The sequence below is a fragment of the Populus trichocarpa genome, chromosome 19 (genome assembly GCF_000002775.5).
Source record: "Populus trichocarpa isolate Nisqually-1 chromosome 19, P.trichocarpa_v4.1, whole genome shotgun sequence".
In the NCBI taxonomy this organism is placed as follows: domain Eukaryota; kingdom Viridiplantae; phylum Streptophyta; class Magnoliopsida; order Malpighiales; family Salicaceae; genus Populus; species Populus trichocarpa.
In genome coordinates, this window is record NC_037303.2 from 12393097 (window position 1) to 12411199 (window position 18103).

Here is an 18103-nt window from a genome sequence, read left to right on the forward strand (position 1 = left end):
AATATGATGAATCAATAGACATCCATAAAAATCAACTTTGAAGCAGAAAGTGAGTTAAGGGAGTCCTAAGTATAGACTTGGTCTTGGTCTTCTCCTGCCATGCAATACACCAACTCTCGTGTGCTCACCTTGGTAATAAATGCTGCCATTGAGCTTGACATATTTGGGATCATCGCTAGAACAGGTCCAGGTTCTCAGATCTCATCCTCTGAGGTAGCTTCACAGCTGCCAGCAACTAAAAATCCTGATTTTCCTTCGAAGTTGGATCGCTGAGACTTTTTGTTGCTCACTCTTTCCTTGAATGCTCCTTGCGCATCAGGGAAGATGGTAACAAGGTGGAGAGGATTTATGGCCTTGCACCTGCCTCTAAATCCCTGCTTGGTCACGAAGATGAAGGGTCCGTGGCCTCTTTATTAGCCCTTAACAGTCACCGAGCCCCATCAGAAACATGGCATGCAGAGACGTTTTTAAGTTGGGATTTCCTATTTTTTAAATTAAATAATGTTTGAAATATTTACATATCAGTTGAATCCTGCATCTTGTGAAAAGGGAGTAGACTTGCATATAAAAAAAAACCCTCGATCCATAGTCTAGGCTTTCCGATTTTGAAGGCGGTGTTTGTCATACATGTAAGTTCTCGTGCTAGATTCTCCAGTGTTCATCTTCCTAACAAATGATGTTTATATGCGAAAAGGATCAAATAACCCAATGAGGTAGACTTAGGTAATTGATTTCAAGATGGTTTCCATGAAGATAACATGGTTGCAATTTGCTCCCATGGTTATCCTATTCCTATATATGCAGTACTTTCTCACTCGTAAGAGAACTACATATTTCTGTGACTTCGTGGTACAGGTTAGGCATGGAGGATGCCATAATTGAAGGTGGCGATCAATGTAAGAAAGTTAATGGGAAGTCTTCATTCCAGTTTATGAACATTGATCCAACATTCAACAAGATCTTCAATAAAGCTATGGCTGGCATTTCCTCCTTAACCATGAGAAAAATACTTGAAACATACGAAGGATTTGAGGGACTCGCATCATTGGTTGATGTTGGGGGTGGAATTGGCAGAACCCTTAATAGAATCATCTCCAATTATCCTTCCGGTGAGGGAATTAACTATGACTTGCCTCGTGTGGTACAAAGTGCACCTTCTTATCCTGATACACATTGTTTTCCTTTTCAAGAAAGAAAGAATGAGAGTATTCAGCATGTTGGAGGGGATATGTTTTCAAGTTCTGGATTTGAAGAGTAAAGCTTGTACTAATTGATGAGCATTGCACTTGTTAATTTATTGCCGGAGCGATAAACTGTGCCCAAGCTATGAAAAAACTGCCATGAAGTGCTGCCTGACAATGGAAAAGTTATCGACGTCCTCTAGGTATGTTGCTGGTGTTGACCACATCATCCTAATGCAAGTTTCAGGGAACTTTGAAAGAACTGGAAGCGTTGCGTAGAGGATCTGGGTTTTCCAAGTTTGAAGTGGCTTGTTCAGCTTATGATATTTGGGGAGTCATTGAATTCTACAAATTATACTAAATTTTTAAAGGCGTTGAAAAAACATGTGCATGTAATATTGATATAGACTCATTGTATTGTGAACTATATTATGGATATCACAATAAATATAAAATGTTTGCACTGTAGATGATATTGTAATGCCATAAAAAACATTGTTTTTTCTGTGTTTAGTAAAATATTATTGCTAGGCAGTCGAACCTAATGCTGCTGGGTCCAGTCAGATCTAATGCTATTGAATCCGGCTGCCCAACTAGATTCAAGGAGATTGGGTCTGGTTTTAGACTCTGCTGCCCAGCAAGAGCCAACAGCGTTGAGCTTTGTCTCCCGCATAACCCAATAACATTAGGCTTTATTTTAAGATCTAAAATACTTAATACATTCTTTATACTTTTTATTTTTTTTATAATTAAAAAAAATTATTATTAATCCACTGCAAAAAAACACGAGGCAATATACTAGTAATCTATCGGAGGCAATCGGCATCGTGCCCATACATCAGCATTTTAGACAGGGCTGCAATTCAAGATTTGCCTTTATGTTCAGCTACATAATATTTCTCCACAAAATTAAAAGCCTGCAAGTAGAGGTGCATCTTAGGTGGGTACAAGGTAGCTTTTTTCTGTATTAATGTAATTTGCATATAGATTACATAAAACTACGATAAAAAAAAAATTCTTTCCAAGATTTTTCTAGCTTGATGCAACCATAGCTAGGATCTCATTCCTTCCTTTCACCACCTCTTGAAACAGCTCATTAACTACAGAATCAAACATTTCTAGACCTTCCTTCAAAGCCAGGGAACTTTTCTGCAGTGAATCAATGCTTTTTCCCAACTTCTCTTTATTCAGAGCCACACCCTTCAGAATCTGAACTTTAAAATCCTCAACTGCACTCCCTACCATTTTAGTCTCAACTAAAACTGGCCTTGAGTTATCATTGAAACCTCTTCGCTCCTCAGAAAAGCAACAAACAAGCTTCCTCAGTGATGATGGGAATAGCTTCAGTTGAGAGAAATCTCTATAAACCTCCTCATCCTTTTCTATTGGAGCTGGATAGAATATTGCAGAAAACAGGAGCGAACAGACAGTATTCATCGTTCTTCTTACAGCATATGATGCACAAAATTCATCATCCTTGGTCTTTGTTTTCGGTCTGCCGGTCTTGTATAGATTCACAATTTTCCAGTTCTCAAAGCCATAAAGCTTCTGCCATTCTCTTTCTAATTTCTCAATTTCAGTCATATTCATGGCCGAACCTAAATACCCTTCATCAGAAAATCTTCTAACTGCAACATCAACTATTAAACGGTACCTATCCATGGTAGAAATGGCTGATCTCAGCGCGTTACAAAAATCCAGGATGTTCAAAGACTCCTCCATGTACTCATCCAAATAGTTTCCCCCATCCCAGAACAGGGGTACCTCAGACTTCTGAAATATTTCAAGAAACTGAAAGTGCATCTTCTTGAGGAGATTTGTGGCTTCTAAACACCATTGAAGAGACAAGGAGTTTTTGGCTAGTGAAGATTCAAGGTTCTTGATATCTATAAGAAGAGAGGAAAAGGTATTCATTGCTTCATCAATGTGGATAGAAGACTACTTTTATCTGAGAAAAAATGGAGGAAAACATGTAAGAAACAGAACCCTTCTCGTTATTTGAAGAGAGTTTTATAAAAAAAAAATCGTTATACAAGTTTTAATCACTTCTGAAGGAAGATTTCAGAGACGAAAGAATCAAAGAAATAAATGGAGAGAAGGATATAACAGTTCAGAACTGTATTTTTCAATAAGCTGACTTAATACAAAGGCTAAGTAGGATTAAAACAGAATGAATATCTTCATAAAAATCTATTTTACTCATTAATCAAAAAACACAGACTTCTAATCCTTATTTTTTCTTTTTTTTTTAAAAAAGAAGAAATTATTTTATTCATACGGCGACTACATTTGGCTACAGAAGGAAAAGGAATTAAATTTCCTAATATCTGCCTTAGATTTTCTAATGTTTTTTACTGATTCTCCATTGCTGCATCATCACCTTGAGTTGGAAAGCAGATTATAACCAAGCCCTTTCGGTGCAAAGTTTTAGCTTCGCCATATAAAACAATAAGCAACCTTTCTCTCAAGTGGAAAATAATACGAAAGCCTAGCTGAAGTTCTTCACGAGAAAGCAATCTATATATGTCCCGATTTCACATTTTCCATTCAATAGATCTCGAAATTTTTTATACAAGTTAAAGTGACATGTCCTTCCTTGAACAAGTTTTATGCACTGCCATCACACATCCGTACTTGTAAATTCATGAAAATATTCTTTTTTTCGATTTAATTTAACCTAAGATGATAGGTAACATAAAGAACACACCAACTTATCCTTTGAACTAACAGTTCCTTGCTTGCCCTAAATAAATATGACTTGAAATACATGCGTAAGAGTGTGATAGGTACATCAAGATAATTTTATTTTATTTTTAAAAAATTTATATTTGATATCAATATATTAAAATGATTTAGAAATACTAAAAAAATAATTTTAAATTTTTTTAAAAAAATTTAAACAAACAATGTTTTAGCCGTAATGCAAAACACACTCGAAAAGGTAGACATGATCCTAACTTGCAGCTTTAATCAACCCAAGTGGATTGAAAAGGTCTTACTAATTGATCTTTGGACTCCATTTGTTTCTTGCTACCATGATTAAGGTTTCTAAAACGTTTTGTTTCCCCGAATTGACCAACATAAACCAGAATTTGTGGAGGGCAAATGTCTAAGACAATGCCTTCAAAGTTATCTAGGACTCATTGTGCCCGCTTAGAAACCAAACAGTCACAGAAGAAAAACAATTATACAATCTAAAAATGACACTATATTAATCACCAATGAGTCATTTCCAACATGGAAATTTTGACTTCAAATCTTATTATATTAGAAGACGAGATTAGGACTTAATTTGTGAGATGGGAAACATAATGTTCTCATTGACATATTCATTAAAAGAAAAATGGCGTCTTAGGCATACGGTGCTCATGTAGTTACATACCATTTATAGGACAATTGACCAACAATTTGGTATGATATGGACACAGTTCTAAAATTCAGACCATTTTGCGTACCTGCAGCAGCACGCAAGAACAAGGATTGGAAGCGAACTTGACCTAGTTGTTGAGGTGATTAGAACTACTGAAAGTTCTTTTGAATTATGTGAAGAGTGTTTTTTACACTACAAATTTCAAGCATCAAAGGAAGAAAAGAAAGACATTCATAGGAATCAGAAAACAATATGCAGGCAGAGGATCTATAATTAACAATATTCAAGGGAAAGGATGATGATATTGCTAAACGATCATAGAACTCCTTGAAGCAATTTACTAATTTATACACCAACAATGTGAATGCTACCCGTGTTCATGTAAATCATTTAGCATTCAATGATCCATGGACGTGATCTGATGAGTAAATCATTCCTTGAAATCGTATCATTGAAATATACTGTGAGTGCAACGGAATTTATAACTCATTATTGATAGGTTTCGACATCTGTTCATGTTGTATGATACGAAACCCATTTTGGTGCCAACAGGCTATATATAGAAAAGAAAATGGAGGGATTACCATTGGTATCATGCATGAAGACCAACATGGGGCACATGTGAATTTGGTGATATAGACAATAAAATGAATTAAATTGGTAATAGAATATCTCTTTCGCATTCATATATGAATTCAATTTATTTATCAATTAAATTTAAATTAAATATTATAATTAAATTTAATTACATTAGAGAATTGGTTCTAAATAAATTGTAAGAGAATAAGGTATTTTTAATCTTCATTGAGCATGTTTTGGAATGGAACTTATGGGATACAAGAAAAATAGTTGGAGAAATTTATAAGATTTAGAGCGGGGCATATCCACCATAAATAGTTTCACGCTTAGATTTAGAACTCGATTTAAGAGTCAACCTAGGACAAGATGTAAAAACAACATTCCTGACCCATCACACTCAAGCCCAAAATTCAGTCCAAACTCAACCCAACTAACCTAGGTATTTAAAAAAAAAAGTTGCTAGAGAATTATTTCTCTTTTCTTCTCTCTACCATAACTTTCTCCTAAAATACCAAGGAAATCAGCTCTAAACTTAAGTTTTGTTTCAAGGAAGGTACTATTATTTTTTATTAAGACTTTGATTGTGGAAGGCTTAAAGTAGAGTTTAGGGTTTTTATTTTGATTTGATGATAGAATAATTTAAGGGTTTTAATTGATGTTTTAGGGTGTTAGTCCTGCTCAAAGTTGGTTTGATGTGTTTTCTAGATTATGGGTTTTTGAAGAACAAAATGCTTATTTTGGGGATCTGCTGATTTGAAAATTGGCAGATCGAGATTCTGAAAATCCCGATCAACTAGTTGACTGGCTAGGTTGAACTGGTTGATCTGCTGGTTGGTTGATATTGGTTGATTGGTTGGTCTAAGCCAACCAACTAGTTGGCATGTGATAGTGGTCAATTGGTTGGTCATTTCGGTCAACCGGTTCACCAGACAATAGAGATTTATTGGGTCTGTTAGGTTCAATCAGCTTGAGTTATGTTTGGGATCAATAAGGTGAAACTATTCGACTTTATATTTACATTCTGGTCTCTAAGCTTAGAGTTTTCAATCTTTTATGATACATTACTTCGAGTTATTTTTTTAGTGTTTCTTGTATTCATTATTGGTTCTGTTGACGTTCCTCCTAATGATCTTTAGTAGTCTTTGGTTCTGTATCTCTTTTTTTTGCTTTCGTTTTCCGGGTTAGTGGTATAATCTTTAATATGCATGTAATATTAATAAATATGTATGTTGATTATATGATGAGTACAACTAGTTAATTTCTTGAATATTTATATATGTTACCTTATTTTCCGAGCACTCATTCATTCTTGAATTTGCAACCACATTCTGTTGAACTAAATTCTATTTAATATGATATGCATTGCTTTGATAATTATACTTGTCAGTAACTTCATGCTAACAGAGAGTAACGTGCAGATTATTAATATCTAGGATGTATGTTAAATATTATTCTCTCACTAGGTTAGTTGAACTCATCCCTCCTTTTTAATATTATTTCAGGTTCTTAGTTTTTGATAGCACGCAAGTGGATTTTGTTGAGTGTTCCTGGTTTTTTAGTTTTGATCGGTATGCCTTGCTTGTTCTGCAAAGCTTTCCTTTTAGTTTTTTATTCGATGTCTTAGACGCTCCACTATTACATTGTTTTAATTAAATTCGGCTTTTGACAAATGTAATAAGTATTATGGATTATTTGTTTTGCTTTATTTGATGATGATAATTTTTGAATTGTTATTTGATTTTATTAGTTTTGAAGAATATAATCTTTTGAAAGATTATGAAATGCTGTGAAATTTTTATATAATTTGTTTTATGATATGTATGTTTTGAAGCTTAACATAAATGTGGTGTTCTCACGACACTGCTCTTGCATTGTCGATCGTGGACTAGGAATTTAGATCGTGACACAAGACTTTGGTTACTAGTTGGGAGGGCTTACTTGGGCTGATCCAAAATTTATTTTTTAAAGGATCAAAACAATGTTGTTTTGTCCAAAAACAAATTTTTTCCAAAAAAAATTAACAAGTTAAGGGCTAGGTTTTGATAAAGTTATACCCTGAGTCACATATTAACATGAGTTTTTTACCAAGTCTGTCTGGATCACTTATTATATTTTCTTCAATCTAGACTGATTAAAGACTCGAGTACTTAGCCCGCCAATCCGATCCAAATTAGCTATGGTTTCAATGAGGGGCCGCTCCCATGTCATATGCAGGAACGTGCAAGACTTCTAATAAGAAATTAATGTATGCTACAACATTTCTTAATCTGAGGTGACATGTTATTAATATGATTAATGTCTCAACGTGAGTTGAACAAATTAATCAATGGATTAACTAGTTAACCCAAATTATAATTTTTTAAAATAAATAAAAAAACATTGTTTCAGCAAAGAAAAATTAAATGATTTGAAGTAAAATGAGACCTGAATCAAATTTCAGTTCAATAAATCATCGAGTTGATATATCAAGTTATACCGGGTTTATCATTATGCATTAATAATTATATTATTTCATTCCAATTGGAACTCTAAGTAGGTATATTAAATTCAAACCGCAAGGTCTATCAAGAATTTCAAAATGAAGATTTCGAAGTCTTAGGATTTCCATTAGTATAAATGTCTTTTATATATATTCACCTAATTAAGTCAATACAAGGGTTAATTAATCAGTCTGATTTTTCCTAAAAGAAAGACAAGCATGTTATATATATAAATACTGTACAACTTCGATAAATTATGCTATAATTAAAGAAACTGTGGAAAGGCAACAATTAGGGCAAGGTTATGCATGCAGTTATCTGAGTTGTGACATCCTTAGCAGACATTGCAATTTGAACGCCTGTTTCCATATCTGCTACAAACAATTTATTACTTACCATTATAGAGTCGATCGACAAGTTCATAGATGTAATGTTATCCCATAGAGAAAAAAATAGATTATTTTTTTGTATAGAAAAACATTAAATTAATTTTTTTAAGTGTTTTTGGATGATTTTGATGTTTCATATTAAAAATAAAAATATTAATTTAATATATTTTTAAATAATACAAATCAATCATTTGTTGTATGAGTAATTAGTAGTTGGCAAAGTACTAACTGCTTCTTAATTAGGCGGAATATATATTAGTAGTGATTCCCTTGCTTATGCCAAGAAGTCACGGGTGTTCGTCCCACTACTTCCTTTTAGGAGATCGAGTAGGCCTTTACTCATATTTAATAAGCTGTAGTGGGGTTTTGCCCAGTTGTATGTGAGGTGTCTGTATATATATGTATGTATGTATGTATATATATATGTATGTATGTATGTATATATATATATGTATGTATCGTTCTGTCCTGATGAAATCCAGAATGGTCGAGCTTCAAGGACTTAAGAATGTCGACCCAATGATTGACGGATTTGGCATTGCTAATTCTGAAGATGCTGAACTGGTTGTCGTGTTTCAAAAACATCCCATATGACAACATTACAAAATGGTTAGGGTTAAGTATATCCTCTGTTAAACTTGTAAGCATGACAAGGTCAAACAAAGTTAATATGAGAAATAATTAGGAAAATGACAAACTTACTTGTGTTTATTTTTGTTTCATAGGCTTTTTTTTTTATATATAAGATTTGAATTTTTATTTTTATTTTTAGATCGTTTTAAATGCTAATATCAGAAATAAATTTTTAAAAAATTCAATATATTTCCAAACAAAATATATTTTAAAAAACAACTATTACTACAATACCAAACAGGCTCGTGGCTCTATTATGTGAAAGGTTTCAATAAAACTTTTTTGCTGAACGCTTTTCATAATCTTAGATAGTTAAAATAAAATTTATCATTGTTATAAATCTGTTGTAACTCAACTAGTTTGAAGCTCTCTTTTATAACGAAAAAAGGTAAAATTTACTATAGCTTCAGCATATTTTAAATCCCTATATTTGCACTCTAATATATTTTCGTGATTTATGCAGCAAGATATTAGACAACCCTTCACAGCTTGGCATGGCATGCAATACTATTAGCTAGACTCCCACACAGGATTTGAAATCAAGATCTCTTGCTCTTCGATTGGGTTCCATCACCATTGGCAAGTGGTATATATAAATCAAATGAATAAATCAAACAAAGACTCCCATGATCAGTACCATGAGCCAATTTTCACAGGCTTATGTGACCAGTGACCTTTAACTGATGGTCTATAAGAACTGTGATGCTTAACTGACCTATGAGAATTGTGAATCAAGAAAAGACTCTTCAACACGTTCATGAACACCACCAAGCCTGGTTTCCTTGCAGAAATGATGGAAGTGCCTTTAGGTTTGGACAGTCTCAAGGCTTTAACGCAACCCGTGTGAACTGCTTCAGAATCCAATCTCGAACTACTATGACTTCTTGTCAATGTTTCTTCAGTGTTGAAATCCTCCCATAACATGTCCATCTTCTCCTCCTTATCATTTAGACTACCATTTCTTCTCACCAACTCAGATGCAGCGGAGCCCAGCTCCTCTCTTCTTGAAAAGCTCTTCCCTTGCGTCAAGTGCCTGATCGGTTCCGTTGGAAAACTATTTTTAAAGACTAGTTCGTCTTGATCTCTCTCTTCTCCTTCCGTGCTGCTTTCTTTTGATGTTTCTTCATGGTAAGGATCAGGAGAGGCCGCAGGAGATAAGCACCATAGAGGTGGGGAATCGATGCTGCATGAGACAGGGTCTGTGAAGATGGGGAAGGTGAAGTCTTCAGTGGCCATAGCTAGGCTGGTGACTTGGGTGGAATGGAAAATGGTATTGGAGAGTGGGAGTTGGGGATTGGGAGTTTGGTATAGGTGGGGTTTTTGGACATATTAGTTCAACTGCTTCAACAAGTTAACGTTTCTGGATCAAGATTCTAGGTTTTAGGGTCCCACTCAATATAAAAAGTATTGCTGAGTGTGAAATCATTATTTTTTAAGGCTTTTTTTATTTTTAAATATATTAAAATAATATTTTTTTATATTAAAAAATTAATTTTAAATAAAAAATATTAATTTTATAATATCAAAAAAATCCACATAGAGATTGAAAAATAAAATAAAATGAAATTTCATAAAAATGTGAATTTAAAAATCCATAAGGACCAAAAATATATAATTGGAAAAGTAGGAGAACCAACGTTAACTCTTTTTGCAAACTTTGAATCCACCATATATTTTTTTTATCTTTTTGAATTTTATCCTATGTAATTTAATTTTGTCCTTCCTTGACAATCTTACTTAAATTGTCCCTCAATTTAGTCCAAAAAGAATGAAATTAAAATAATGAAAAGAAAAGAAAACCATTGTGAACAGTGAGTTTATAATATTTTGTGAGATGATTCACAATGCAATTTTGTACTGTGAATTTCTCATGTCTTTTAGAGTATTGTTAAATTTGAGGAATATCATTACATAGTGACATATTTCATTTATATAAAAATTCAATCCAAAACTTTTTAAAAATAAATTTATTTTATATATTTATCTTTTTCATTAAACATGTTTTTTTCTTATTTTTTCTTATTTTTTTTTTATCTTGAGATACATGCGACTACAAAAAAAAAAAAATCTTCAAGACCTATTGATGAGGTCATGAAAAATATTTACATAGAAAATATTGGGCTTTCCATAGTCTGCTGTAAAATTAGGCATATGAGGGACTAAAATAAATCTAGGTTTAAGCTCGCGAGAGAGAGGAAAGTGGGCTGGTTGTTGGTCAGGGAACTCGCGAGGTCAGGTCGCTAGCAACCCGCGAGGTTGGGTCACTGGGTCAGATGGCTGGCTGGCCATCCACGCTGGTCGCCCTTGCTTGGGCGACCAAGCTGGTCACCCAAAAGGTTTGATAAGCATAGATTGATAAAAATAGGATTCCAATGGAAATCTCGCCAGGCAGCTCATGCCTAATAAACATTATACTGAAATGATTTTTTATTTCTTTCAAGAGTTTTATACAGCTTTAAAGAGCCATCAGTATCTATTAATTTTATGTTGACGAGATTATAGTTGGTTTACTCTAATGTTTTCCAAGGAATAGAAAATAAAAGGCAGCAGAAGCATGCCAAGGAGATCTCATCCACCGCCGGCTTGGTAGCAGGAGTTGGCTTCTTCAAAGCCCATTTGGCAACGTTTGTGGTGCTGACTCGAGAGCTTTGAAAGAGATTGCATGGCAACATTCTCTGATTGGGAAATTTGCATTTCAAATGTCACAGCTCCACTAAGCCAGCCAAATACTGTCTTTTTTCCATATATAGAGCTCACCTGACACAGCAAGCTATACAAAAATAAGAATCCTGGAGGTCTAAAATGAGCAAGTCCAAGTCCACTCCTTTAGTGGTTGCATGATAGCAATTGAAAGTTAAATCATGAGTTAATCTAAAGCAACTTGGACAATAATTTATGTGAAACATAGAACTTTCTAGTACAAAACACTCTGTATCCTGCATATACTAAGCATAACCTTCAATTCTTTGTTGAGATGCTCGCTACCCACACTTGAGGTCAACTTGAAGGTCGCTATCTAGCATAAATCACATACAAAACAATGTAATGGAACAGTCATTGCAAGGATCAGGAGGGGAAGAAGCAAACTGCATTTCTTCATAACTTGAAGCTAATATTCAATATGAAGAACAAAATGCTCAAAATTACAAACCCCCAAGGAGGGGAAGAAGGAAAGGGGGGAGTTAAATGTCTATACATGGCGGCAGCTGAAAGAGACCATCTCCTTTTTTTATCTGAGAAAGAAGTCTTGCCATCTTCGCCCATTGTTTACTCAAAGAAAATAAAGAACCCGCCCAGTGTGTTGATAAGACACAGGTCTGTGGCTGGAATTCCCTTTCTGCCCCAAATCAGCACCCAAGATCTTGAATGACAGTAACAAAAAGAATCAAAGAATACAACTATTTTGGTCTCAGAGTGTCTACTTGTCGTAGAGGGATTCCTTCGGGGTCAAGTCCTTCATCTTCTTCTTCATGCTTAGGAAGGCGCAATGATGAAGATTGTGATGACCCTATAAATGAAGTACAGTTTATGTGAAGCTACAATCTTGAACTAGAGAAGATGATTAAACAATAGAGGAAATACTGGAAACCCACCTTCAACCATGTCCTTCGTTTCATGAAGAAGAAAAGTCCCAGAAAGGATCGTCACAAATCCACATATTTCAGTGACAATTTGAGATGCGTTCTTTCCATCCCAATCCTGAATTTAAAAAGGTATATAATCAGCATACATGGCAACAAACATCATAAAAACCCTTAAAAGTTTAATACTTTAGTTACTATAGCAATACTTATAGGGACTGAAGACTGCATGTAAGAATTAAAATCTTCAGAGAACATCTATCTACTTTTATTTCACCACTACATCTCTTTTCCATAGATTATTATTTTCTGTCTAAGAGATCGAGAGAAGGAGAGTTCCTAAAAGAAAACAACGAAAAAAAGAACTCATAATTGAGTAACAACAGTTTTTAAACTCCTTAGCTTGAGAGAATAACATAAAATCTTCAGAAAATAACCATCTAGTTTTCTTTCAGCTCTACATCTCTTTTCCATAAAAGAGAGGAGGGTTTCAAAAAGAAAAGGAACCAAAAAAAAAACTCATAATTTATGTAAGAACAGTAATTTAAAGTCCTCTGCTGGGATAGCATAAGAAATTTCATAATTATACAGCCATTCACCATAAATCAACTCAAAATAGATGGAAAACAAATTGTTTTGTTTGTATTCTGAATACATCAGCACAACCTATTTGTAGCAATGTTTCGTTTTCATTTTAAAAAAAATGCTCCAGTTTCTACAGTCATCATCACTTAAAGTGAAGCTAACATGAAATCCAAGGATTAGTTCTCCTAAATTCCATCTATCACGCAGACACATTCATGCATGCCTATAAGTCAACACATGCCACTGGTTAAAAAGTAGATTACCTTAAACATGATTACGCTAGCCAAAATTGTTAATGAAGTAAACATCACATAGTATATGGGAGATACAACAGCTGCATTGAATGTATCAAGAGCCTGCAATTCAAAGAGTAACAAATAAATTTATCTACCAAAAGTCATTCATAACCACAAGCCATTGCCCAGTTATCCTCCCACTGAAGCAAGTCCTATGCTGGAAAACTTGAAATATTCCCTTCAGAAATTTACATCATCATCATAATAAAAGATCTAATTTCTACATTAATTTTCACGCAATCAGCATTTCAAGGTAGCATATGTTTATTTTTAAAAATTATATGGGAGCTCCTAAGAAATGCATTACCTTGTTTAAGTAATTGATTTGAGTGATTACACAGGCAAGTACAATCAAGGTAAAAGCCCATGTTTGGGGGTGTAGTAACTGATTCATTCCCGAGAAAGTCAGCTTCAAAGCGATTCCAAGTGCTTTGACACTCATAACCTGTTATGAGCATTCAGAAAACATAATTTTAACAATAATGGATTTACACTAGTAAAGATGTGCACACAGTGAATAATAAACGAATAGGTATATATAGCAAAGTTCATAAAAAGGATAACTGACATACCGATAGTGAGCCCATGAGCGAACAAATTGAAATATAGACCATAACATGAGTCTGCCCATAATGGGGTATAACACGGATGATAATCACAACAGCAGCTGTTATGACAATAGCAGCATACAAGAGAAAAGCTGCAGTGGATATCACAGTGAATTACAGCATTATGAGACACTTGAGCAAAAAATATAAGACCATGATAATATTATGTATGTTTTTCGTATAGCATCAAGGACTTGGAAGCCATTTCGCTACTTTTTTTTATTCCTTGGAGAAATATATACCTGGCTCTGTTGCAAGGTCCCACACTTCCTTCACGGACTCAATCTCACGTTCTTGAGGTGCATGCAAAACAATTGTCGTTGAACCCACAACACAAAGAGCACAACCAAGAATCCCAAAAGTGTGCAACTTTTCCTGTAAAATAGCATGTGCAAGAGCAGCACTGCAAGACAAATGGAAGTTAGCATCATAAAATAATCTGATATATGAAAGACATAAGTAAATTTTCTCTTGCCTGATAATGATACTGAGTGCACCAAGAGGAGTGACTAGAATAGCTGGTGCAAATGCATAGGCTGCAAAATTAGCAATTTCCCCAGCAATCACTGCCACAATGACAATTATCCATCTTAGAATGCATACAATGTGATCTGCACTCAAACTTCCAATGCACTTCATAACGTTAAACCAACAGGAGTAACTTACATATAAAGAGAAAAGGTAAACATCATAAAACAAAAACATGGAGATCCAAACCATCTAAATGGACAAACAACAAAAGAAATAGTGCAAGACATATGAAATGAAAGGTTAACACAACTCTTTGAAGGATCTGTGAAAGACTGCACTTTTGGCACATATGGAGAGTTTTTAGCTAATCAAAAGAACTTATTGCATTTATATAGACTATTTATTATGCTGTAAAAGAATATGGACTATTTATTTAAATTATCAAAATATATATAGACTATTTATTTTATACCACACAATGTATAGGCAATGGTATAAAAGTAATTTCTTTAATTTCAACAAATTAACAGCCACAGAAAATAAGGGCACTTACTTGTTATCATGCCAATCCACCAAAGTGGTTCAAACAGGTAAGTATAACCCCCAGCACCTGCAAACAAAAGGTCCATAAAATTAAGATAAAGTAAAACCATAAAACTCTATTATCATACATAAATCAAGCCATTAATGCAATCACAAAAAAAAAAATGTTAACAAATTAAGCAAATGCCGAGTATTAAACTCAATAATTCCACATGTCCTGCTCCAACTTCTATACTCATCAAGCCATTAATGCAATCACATAAATTATAAATTGTTAAAAAGTTAGATTTTAAATTTTATTTATTCTTCTTCTATGATGATAAATCACACCATCACTTAATTAGAAAGCATATTCCTAAAGAACACCATAATGACTGCAAATCATCCATGGACTAGGCAGTGGAAGCTGAATCGTATTCTGCAAGCCTAAAGAAATAATTGTGAAGCTATTTTGTTAAGCCATATGACACCAAACCATTATCTGGAACCAAGATGGTCTACAAAGAAACAAATAAATCTTACACAAACTTCATACAAACTGGCGCAGAAAATGATTGGTGGTGTGATGTATGGTCCTGGAAACACTAAAAGATTGATCAAACATGATAAAGAAACTCTTGCATAAGTTATATGAAGTATTAGTTAAGATTTGTAAGTTCGTATAGCATTACTCTGTTTGGACGTAAATAGCATAAAAGAACCAGACCAATGGTTTACTATCATCAACATAGTTCTGTAAAGAGCACTCAAATGTACTACTTTAAAACCTACAAAATATACAAATTGCAAATATCTAAACAATCCATAAAGTTGATCTATCAAAAGAAAGATATAGCTTCAGAGAGCTACTTTAACCTTCCAGATACTCTCACATTCCCTCAACCTTCTAGAAAAGAGCAGACTCCGAATGTCCTCCAAATATCCAATAATTAGTATATCGTCACCCCTCAACACACTCAAAAAAAATATAGGACATCAATAAAACTGCTGCAAAGTCCAATCCCAATCTTTCACTACCCTTATAAAACTTGGGGCCTAAGCACAGTTACCATGGCCCCTTCTTTCTATCCCTCAATTGCTACCACCTTTTTTCTCAGAAAAGAAGAGTTGCTCATGCTTTTGCACACACCATGCACCACACAAGAATCCAGCTACCTTCTCCAATATGTAAAGCAACAAAGTTAAAGGATATACGTCTTTCTCTTGCAAAGCTATTCCACAGCTTTGTCCTATGAAATCCATCACTATCTTCCCACCTATTACAAAAGCTACCCCTTCAGATATACTATTCTACACCTGAGATGATAAGTGTAATGCATCGAATGTCTAAAGTCCTATGGGCCTCAACCAATTAATCCACTACCATAAATCCATCAAAGCTTTTTCAAAATCCCCAAAAAATATCACCAGGATGAGGGATAAACTTTGGTTTTAGCAATAGTCAGATCAAAAAGTTTAAGAAAATGGAGAAAGCAAGATGTCTTTGCCAACTTAGTACACATGACGCATACAAGAGTAGCAAGCCAACATAGAATCTGAACAACATGCTGAAAAGAACTTGAAACCGAAACTTTGCAGTTCTAAAATCATACGAAGGTGTAATGAATAATTGCGTGGAACAAACCCTCCAAAATCCATCTCTCCCTATATAGACATCAAAAGGAATAACAGCACCAAACTCCAATTAACCCGGTGTCTTCACTTGCTGGAGCTTAATCTTCCAACTAAAAAGAATCTAAAAGGAATTTTCCAGGCATCAGCTAAGAAACCCCAAATAGTGAAACTAGATCCCATGCCAGCAATCTGGTGCCTGGTGGTGAACTATGATAAACTGATTAGCCATCATTTTTACTCACGCAAACAACAACGTTTCAATTCAGTGATTCTAACAATCTATGTAACCAAACAGAAACAAATTCCATTAAAATATCATCAAGAATTCTATCTACAACTTGGAATACAACAGTAAACAAAAATTTAACCCACTCTTAAGTTTGACCCACAAATGAAATCCTCAAGCCACGTGAATTCAACCAGTTCCTATCACTATGCTTATAATTCTTGCAATGAAGCACATAAAATAACTTCCACTCAAGACAAAATCCCATTCGAATAAATCCATAACGGACCACCAAAAATCAACCCATTTCACACCCAAACATAAATTAAAAAAGGGCAATCCAAACCAACAAATTAGCACCAATCCCAACACAAAATCACAATTAAAACAAAACCCACCAAAGCCAACAAATAAACAACGAAAACCCACAAAAATGCAACCCATTCCAAGGCCAAAAACGAAAACCCAGTTGAATAAACAATAAAAAGATTGAAACTTTACCTGCCCTAATACCAGAAGCACCAGCTTTCTTCAACCCTTTTTTCTTAACAATAAAACTGGCTCCTATAAATAAACTCGAAGACAATGCCAACACCAATCCCTTTATGTTATCTGTTGACATTCCTATCTCTGTTTCCGCCATAACTTTACAATCCCTTCACCACCAACACCAAAACGACGACGACGACGACGACGACAATGTCTCACCTCAAAACTCACTGTTTCCATTCCACATCATTCATCAAGTCGTCTTCTTTATATTAATCTTATCCAAATCGGATTGTGCAACGCAAATGTGCATGAAGAATGAGAGAGAGAAAGGAACACCAAAGAGTATTGGGATTTGTGAGTTTAACGTAGTTAAGATGTTTTTTTTATTTGTTTGTAAGACTTAGATCGATCTGATAGGTATTGTTCTTGTTGAACAAGAGACGAAAGCCGAACTTAGTTTTCTTTTATCCCTTTCTTTACTTTTTTTCAGCTTCTATCGACCACCAGTGCACGCTTCCTTTAGCGAGACTGAGAGATGGGTAGGAGCCCAGGAGCAACTTCTGGACTACGGAGATCTTTTTCAGGCCTCTAATTTTGTCTTGCTCTCTGGCTCGGGAGACGAGTGCAGCCCCTTTGTTAGTTCATTCAACGGGAGAGGGAAAGCAGAATTCACATATTACCAGAGCACTTGTAAAAACTCAAAAAGAGGAAGATTTTAGGGAAGAATCGATCGAAATGAATCTCAGTGATCGTCAAAAGAGTGGCTTCGATATTTCTTTCAGATTTTTTTTTGGTTGCCGTTTCAGTTCTTTTATTTTTATTTTTTTACATCAACATATCATATTATTTAAAAATATTTAAAAAAATATTAATTTAATTATTTAAAAGAACAATTTAAAAATGTTTTAAAAACAAATTGTAATGAAAATCCTCCTCCCCCTATCTTAGATATGTTGATCCGTTAACATATTTAAAAAACATGAATGTATATTTGTTTTTGCGGTGGAATCATTATTTTTTAAAAAAACTGATTTTTATTTGTTTTAGATTATTTT

At 34.3% G+C, this 18103-nt stretch overlaps 3 protein-coding genes across 6 annotated transcripts; 1 reads left to right on the plus strand and 2 right to left on the minus strand.

Annotated features, from left to right (window-relative positions):
- The first annotated feature begins 139 nt into the window (after nt 1–139).
- On the plus strand, nt 140–1258 carry LOC18108478 (flavone 3'-O-methyltransferase 1). Its single transcript, XM_052449399.1, has 3 exons — nt 140–213; nt 320–397; nt 856–1258. The coding sequence occupies exons 1-3, from the start codon at nt 140–142 to the stop codon at nt 1256–1258; spliced, it is 555 nt and encodes a 184-aa protein (XP_052305359.1).
- Nucleotides 1259–9164: 7906 nt separating this feature from the next.
- LOC18108479 (uncharacterized) lies at nt 9165–9993 on the minus strand. Its single transcript, XM_006371409.3, has one exon. It carries the CDS (start codon nt 9866–9868, stop codon nt 9263–9265), a length of 606 nt encoding a protein of 201 aa, XP_006371471.3. The 5' UTR covers nt 9869–9993; the 3' UTR covers nt 9165–9262.
- A 1048-nt stretch (nt 9994–11041) lies between these two features.
- On the minus strand, nt 11042–17933 carry LOC7467428 (probable magnesium transporter NIPA3). Of its 4 annotated transcripts, XR_002979422.2 has the most exons (11): nt 17058–17904; nt 14727–14783; nt 14178–14268; nt 13945–14105; nt 13667–13794; nt 13402–13539; nt 13062–13154; nt 12226–12331; nt 11829–12140; nt 11589–11648; nt 11042–11389 (listed from the first exon to the last, which is right to left on the minus strand). XR_002979422.2 is itself a non-coding variant. In XM_024591854.2 (9 exons), the coding sequence occupies exons 1-9, from the start codon at nt 17197–17199 to the stop codon at nt 12031–12033; spliced, it is 1026 nt and encodes a 341-aa protein (XP_024447622.1). In that variant the 5' UTR covers nt 17200–17904; the 3' UTR covers nt 11707–12030. The 4 variants fall into 4 exon arrangements, 2 of the variants coding, with proteins under 2 accessions (XP_024447622.1, XP_024447623.1); XR_002979421.2 differs by having other exon boundaries at nt 11042–11648; XM_024591854.2 differs by lacking the exons at nt 11042–11389; nt 11589–11648 and having other exon boundaries at nt 11707–12140.
- Between the last annotated feature and the right edge of the window lie 170 nt (nt 17934–18103).

Excerpts from the sequence above, each read along its gene's own strand:
- LOC18108478 (XM_052449399.1), top strand. The coding sequence starts at position 140 with ATGCTGCCATTGAGCTTGACATATTTGGGATCATCGCTAGAACAGGTC. Across the intron at positions 214-319 it reads CTCAGATCTCATCCTCTGAG|GGAAGATGGTAACAAGGTGG; the intron begins GTAGCTTCACAG and ends CTTGCGCATCAG. Across the intron at positions 398-855 it reads CTTGGTCACGAAGATGAAGG|GTTAGGCATGGAGGATGCCA; the intron begins GTCCGTGGCCTC and ends TTCGTGGTACAG.
- LOC18108479 (XM_006371409.3), bottom strand. The coding sequence starts at position 9,868 with ATGGCCACTGAAGACTTCACCTTCCCCATCTTCACAGACCCTGTCTCA.
- LOC7467428 (XM_024591854.2), bottom strand. The coding sequence starts at position 17,199 with ATGGCGGAAACAGAGATAGGAATGTCAACAGATAACATAAAGGGATTG. Across the intron at positions 14,106-14,177 it reads GCACTCAGTATCATTATCAG|TGCTGCTCTTGCACATGCTA; the intron begins GCAAGAGAAAAT and ends TTTGTCTTGCAG. Across the intron at positions 13,795-13,944 it reads GGACCTTGCAACAGAGCCAG|CTTTTCTCTTGTATGCTGCT; the intron begins GTATATATTTCT and ends TATCCACTGCAG.